Below are 6,987 nucleotides of genomic sequence, written 5' to 3' on the forward strand. Positions count from 1 at the left end.
TGTTGTTTACCTAATTCTTGAGAGAAATATAGGTTGAAACCATGAAGCAAATGGTAATGATAAGATTTTGGAAAAGAAAGAAAAGAGGTTGAATTCTTATGGTGTTCAAAAATCTTTGATTTGGGAGATTTTTCTTTATTGAAAAAAAAATGAGAAGGAGAGGAGAAAGAAGGGGGAAGGAAGAGAGAGAGTGAGGCTGAGGGGAGTGAAATTTTGCTTTATTTTAGGCGGTTGAGTATAAATATGAGATTTACTATAAAAATAATATATAATGATTTATTGTAATTTTTTAAATTATAGTTGTGTTTCATAAATACATAGCAAATATTTACCGAGTTGCATAGTTTTTCCTAAATATTTGTTATCAATGTATATGTGTATATGTTATTGTATACATAGAATACTGATATGTTTCCAGTGAATTGTGGAGAAGATTGTATCGAGTGCTAGAGAGATTAAGTGATATCGGACATGTACTTGACATACATTGTATGTCATGTGTATGTCATTGTATATATAGAACATAAACTTGAAATACACATGACTATATATGTATATATATATATATATATATATATATATATATATATATATATAACTAAAACAAAAAAACTATCTAATTACCCAAACATTTCTATCATATTTACTAATTCTCTCTATACTTTGAAATAATTACATATTGTCTCGCTAATTAATAATTTTATACAAGATTTCAAGTCAGATACACTTAGATACATGGATTATTGCTATTAGATACACTCTGAAATACAGATACATAGGGACAGAGATATTGAGAGAGGGAAAGAGGCGAACAAGATAGGAGGGAGACAAGCAAAGAGTCTTTATATCCCAAATACATGCAAATCACACTAGATACATGTATCCCAGATATATTTCATACACATTTTGAAATATAGATACATAAGGAGAGATGCGAGAGAGAGGAGATATGCGAGTGAGAAAGGAGAGAGACGAACAAGAAAGTCAAATACATACGAATCCACTTAAAAACGGTGTATATGGAACCAATTATACCTAATTTTGTTCCGATGTATCTGGATGCGCCAGAAACATGAATCTGGAGAATGAAATCTAGTGGTAATTTCGTAAACACATGGGAAGACATGTAATTAGGCCCTAAACTAGTGAGATTTGTGTTGTACGTTTGCCCTAACTAAATCTTGTATAACTAATATCTGCATAAATTTACGCATAATTAATTCATTCATTACTAATATATACATAACTCTAGCCAACAACCAAATGACCCATTAATCTTTTACAAGAATTACTCTATGTTGCATCATGCATGTTTTGAAGTCCAAATTTGGGGACGAGCATGAAAAACCAAAACTATGAATAAAGAGAAGGGAGGATGGAGAAAGTAAGAAGCAACTCTTGAACCTAATAAATTTCCTTGAAGAAAGTTCTTATCAATGATCCAACTTCATATAATTATCTATATCATATTAATTACTTATCTTCAATGATTTGGTAAAATCCTATCAAACACTATAAACTAATAGAAGTATTCTTCAAATCAAAGCTATCTATGGAACTCCTTCCCCTTCTTTCTTGGTATCATTTTCTCCACCATTCTTCTCATTAGCCCTTTTCTTCCAAAACATCATATGTAAACCTCTTCTCTCCAAAACCTTCTCAATTTCTTCAATTGGAAGCCCCTTAGTTTCTGGAACACAAATCAAGACAAAAAGCATGGCTATCACAGAGATAACTCCAAATACAAGGAATGTCCATGATGTTCCAATGGCATGTGTCAATGACAAAAAGGATTGTGCTACAATAAGGTTTGAAATCCAGTTTGCTGTTGCAGCTATTCCTCCACAAAGCCCTCGAAATCTTAAAGGGTATATCTCCGAGTTAACAATCCATGGAACGGTACCCATTCCTGGAGAGAAGAAAATGATGTACAAAGCTAGCCCGAGTAGGGCTAGCCATCCATATCTACTTGGACAACCTCTTGTGTACCATAACCTATCTTGATCATGACAAGCATCCTTAATAGTATCATTGGAGATGAGGCATGCCCCAGGTAGCAGCTACAAAAAGAGAAAAAAAATTGAACAAACTTGTGTTAAGCTTACACTTGTAATTTTATACAAATATCGTATAGCAAGGTTTTAGCATAGACATTTCGGTTATGGAAATTATATATGAGTTATTATAATATCATTTTCGAAGAGAAAGTAGGATATTGTTGGGATCGATGCTGAAGCATGGTAAGATGTTACTTATCATCTTCATGTAGGTATAAAATCAAATGGTTGGTGAAACAAAATACTATTATTGTTTTTCTTCGAATCATTGTAACTGCTTCAATTAGAGAAGTGTTCATTAAGTGAGACATTTAAGAGAGAGATAAAAGGGTATTCTAGATAAATACTCTTTTATGATTAAGATTCTTAAAAAAAATAATCTTGAAAAGTGTGCAAAACATAAAACACAAGACAGTATGAACAGGAGGCAGTATTATTTCGGTGCATCCATTTTTACTTGTCCATATTTCATTTGATACACTCCTCAAAAACTAATTAATAAAATGATAAGTTTGTTATATTACTCTTTGAATGTAAATTTCATGTTCTGAAAAATGTATTGAGAAATGAATATAATTAATTATAAGAGTAAAATAGGTATAAAAAGATAAATTATCTTTTGATTTTTTAAACTGAATATCTATTTTCAATATAGTAGACAAGTAAAAATAAAGGCAGAGAGTAGCATATTAGGTGTCATTATTACCTTATTTTGAGGTGAAGCACAAAAGCCACAACCAGGAGAAGCTTTAAGACACCTAGTACAATCCCAAGAACTAGCAGAACCAGCATCATGGTAAGCAGGACAAGTGAAATTTGCTGCAAAGTGAGATGTCTCAGCCATACTAACTGCTGGTGAAGTTGAAGTAGCCTCATGGAACACTGCTGATAGAAACCCCAGAGAAATCACAACACCACACAAGCTGATTATAAGAAGCTTCTTCCTTCCAGTCCTGTCTATAAAATATATGCTCACAATTGAGCCAAAAGCGTTTAGCCCGGCTGTGACAAGTGATAGAAGGAGCGCTGTCCTGTTCGAGGCAATTCCAGCCAGCTGAATTATAGTAGGGCTGTAATACATGACAGTGTTTATGCCCACAAATTGTTGGAATATTTGGAGACCAATTCCAGCTATTAGTCCACGGCGAACTGTTTTCTTCTGGTATAGTTTGAAGAGATTGATGTTTGCAGATGCTTTGTTTTCTTCAATTTCTTTGTCTACTGATTCTTTAAGAGCTTGAATTTCCATCTCAACTTGCTCAGGTGAATATATCTTCCTTAGTATTGTCTTGGCTTCCTCATTCCTCCCCTGTTTTTATCAAGAAAACATTGTAATTAGTGCAATATTCTCTTGAATTAACCTGAAATATACTAATCGAATTTAACTTATATACATTGTAAATTATATACATTGGTCGTGATAAGTGAAACTAGTATAACTTGGACAATAAAGCGGACAAACTACTACAACATTTAAATTACACTGATAGTGTCAAAAATATTTAGTTGGTGGTAGAAACGATTTGTATTAACCTTGCGATAAAGCCAACGAGGCGATTCAGGAAGAAGAAACATTAATATGAACTGAAGGAGGGCAGGCAATCCTGCTACTCCAAGCATCCATCTCCAGGTGTCTGGTACCTACAGTAAAAACAAGCTTCAATTAGCATCAAGCGTATTATTTGCTCCTTAAATTGTTTTCCAAATACGCACCAGAACAATAATTAATAAGTTTCTTCGAAATGATTAAACTATGAATTTTGTAAAAACAAACATATTAGGCCGAGAGCAAAACAGAACACCCGTCTTCACACACGATTGAGTTTCTGATAGTGGCGGAGCCAAGATTTTCACTAAGAGAGTTCAAAATATGAAAGAAGTAAACACACGAAGAAGCCAAAGGAGATTCAACATATATTATATATACATAAAAGAAATTTTTTAGCCATGTATAAGCTGTGTAATTTCCTGTGAAAGAGATGAACCCCTTGGCCCTATCTGGCTCCGCCCCTGATATTTTACCCTTTAATTCCACATTATTTCATCACACATGGTCTTAATTTATTCAGAACAAGTATACATACCTTGGTGAAAGCAAAGTTAATAAGGTAGGACAAGAATTGTCCTCCAGTGATGAGAAATCCATTGGTACTAACAAGGGCACCTCTAATCCTAGCAGGAGAAGCCTCTGATATGTATAAAGGAGCAGTCATTGATGCCATACCAACACCAAGTCCAACAAAGATCCTACCAACTATGAGGAGTGCTGAATTCATTGCTGATGCCATAATCACAGCTCCAATAAAGAAGAGGAAATCAGCAATGAGTATAGCACTTTTCCTCCCAAATTTGTCATTAAGCCAACCACCAATTGCTGCACCTATGATTGCTCCTGCAACTGCCATGCTCACTATAGATTCCTATCATTGAAATAAAAACCATTAGCAAGACAATAAATACATAACAGGTGTTTTCTCGTTATAGTTTTCTCAACTATCACTACAAGTCTACAACAAAAGAAACATTTAAAACATTAGCGTCAGTTAATGTTATTGCATCTAGAGATGCTAAAGCCTTTAGCAGTCTTTAACATTTGCAGCAAAATTCTTTATTTATTGTAGTATATATATAATTGTTAATTAATTTTTCTCCAAATATAATATATATAATACTATATATTTGTTGGCTACTTTTTTGATTGAACAGATATAAAATGTAAAAGTATCAAAGTTGTTTCTCTAAGTAATTCATGTGAACACAAATAGAACAACCAAAAGTTAAAATTTGTGGATGTAGAGTTAGAGGGTGTGGTTTGGGGAAAATCAAATAAATTTAAATATTCAATGATGATATTATTTTATTTTTTTTAAAAAAAATGGGAAAGTCTAAAATACGGAATCTACATGATTCAAGGCTTGATACTGGCTCCATTCAAAATCTTATGATTGTACTAAGTCCTAAGAGGCTCCCACAACACCTAGCTCAATAGACTCATCTTGCCTTGTTTTCACAATCAATAACATAAAGCAAAAAAGTAACAAGAACACAAAATGTACGAAAGTCCGAATTCAAAAATTAACAAGAGATGATCATTAATCAATTATCAATAATTATTTTATTTTTAATAGATGCTTAATTATGTCTTATACGTTGCACCAGGCGCTAAAACATGGGATGTTTTGTATCCATTGAGCAAAAAAATGGATCGTAATATTTTTCATAGTATAGGCGATCCTACACAAGAATTAAAATGGAACCACAAAAATTAAAAGATGAGATCACTCTTAAATACGATTTTGTAAATACATTCAATCAATAACATCCGTTGTATCTAAGTGAAGACAATGAAGGACACCAAAAAAAAGGGAGGGTCCCACCACCACTTCATGGTTGTGAATATAGTTAATTTTGCAGTGTGGAAAAAGCCAAACAAAAACAATATTTCGGGTATGGTACACATGGCATGTGAGTAAAGTCACAAATTAAATGGATATAAATTTGCATTTTTAATCAAATTTATGAAAGGTTCGGTGAAATACAAAAAATTATAATGTAGAATAAGTCATTTTATTGTAACTATAAATTATTTTATTAAAATTAAAAAGAATATTTGAAATTATTTATTATATGTATATAAAAAATACTAATTTTTTGAATTGATTAAACAAGAAAGTGTGTATCAAACAAATTAGAATGAGGAAGTAATATAATAGACATTCGTGTGATTATTAATAATAAATAAAAAAATAAAATAAAATTATTTCTAAATATAAAAATATAACAATCATTATGAATAGACTAAAGATGATATTATGTTATATAAATTGAAGAAAAACAAAAACATAATTTAAGAAAAGTCTATATTTGTACATATAATTACTGCAGGGTGAACTATTGAAGGATGATGCAAAATAAAATAAAATAAAAATAAAGATAATTGTTGTGTGCAAACAAACCTGTAAGACGGTGTTTCTATCAACATCCTTGAAGTCATCTCTAATGTAAAGAAGAGCTCCTGATATTACTCCTATATAACATCACACAAACTAATTAAACTATTTTATGTACTTATTACCATATGTTGAATTTTCTAGACTGCTTCGTAATATATTTTTTTTTTTATATTTTAAATAATGTTAGTTAAAATTCTGATTCCGCTATTATTATTATGGTTTATTTTTGAAGAGACGTACCAGTATCATAGCCAAATAGAAGGCCACCAATTCCAGCAGAGAAAGCAAGACGAAGAACATAAGGATTCTTCCATGAAAGTGCTAAACATTCTTTGAAAGCTGTTGTATCTGTTCCATGAGCAACTCCTCCTTCCATCTTTACTCAAAATTAAACCAACTTAATTTTAATTTAAACACAAACAGGTGGAAAAAGAAAAGGAAACTAGAAAGTAGTAGAAGAAGAAGACATATTAATAATTAAGCTAAAGTAGGGACTTGACTTTTAGCAACATTGAAAATGGAACTATGTGTAAGAGAATTGGCTAAGTTTGTGCAGATTTATAGAGAACAAGAATACGTGCAAATTAAAATACAGGACGAGAAAATTACGTAATAAATTTAAAAAGCAAAAAAAAGAAGAAGTTTGTACCAATGTCTTCAGATAAAACAGGGGAAGGGGGAAAGGGGAAGTGGGGGTAATGGATTTAGAATTTAAATGTGATGAATGTAATATTAAAGTTTTTAGTATTGAATCTACTCTTTTTATTTTAATTTATTTAATTTATTTTGCTTTTTAGTTCGTTTTAAAAAAAAATTGACATTTTTTTATTTTAGCAACTTTTAAATTTTAATTTTCCACATCATATGTTTAAGATCATAAGATTAAAGAATATTTTGGTACATTTAACATATCTTTAATTTAAGGTCTCAAGATTTAAAAGTTTTCCTTATTTTCTAAATTTCATGTTAAGTCAAAT

The 6,987-nt window shown here is 31.2% G+C and overlaps 1 protein-coding gene across 2 annotated transcripts; it reads right to left on the reverse strand.

Annotated features, from left to right (window-relative positions):
• Positions 1–1,383: 1,383 nt before the first annotated feature.
• On the reverse strand, positions 1,384–6,682 carry LOC129890430 (probable inositol transporter 2). 2 transcript variants are annotated; one of them, XM_055965987.1, is made up of 7 exons: positions 6,660–6,682; positions 6,251–6,386; positions 6,014–6,084; positions 4,142–4,477; positions 3,591–3,698; positions 2,764–3,366; positions 1,384–2,060 (listed from the first exon to the last, which is right to left on the reverse strand). In XM_055965987.1, the coding sequence occupies exons 2-7, from the start codon at positions 6,384–6,386 to the stop codon at positions 1,551–1,553; spliced, it is 1,764 nt and encodes a 587-aa protein (XP_055821962.1). In that variant the 5' UTR covers positions 6,660–6,682; the 3' UTR covers positions 1,384–1,550. The 2 variants fall into 2 exon arrangements, with proteins under 2 accessions (XP_055821962.1, XP_055821963.1); XM_055965988.1 differs by lacking the exon at positions 6,660–6,682 and having other exon boundaries at positions 6,251–6,534.
• Between the last annotated feature and the right edge of the window lie 305 nt (positions 6,683–6,987).

Source organism: Solanum dulcamara, chromosome 5 (assembly GCF_947179165.1).
Source record: "Solanum dulcamara chromosome 5, daSolDulc1.2, whole genome shotgun sequence".
In the NCBI taxonomy this organism is placed as follows: domain Eukaryota; kingdom Viridiplantae; phylum Streptophyta; class Magnoliopsida; order Solanales; family Solanaceae; genus Solanum; species Solanum dulcamara.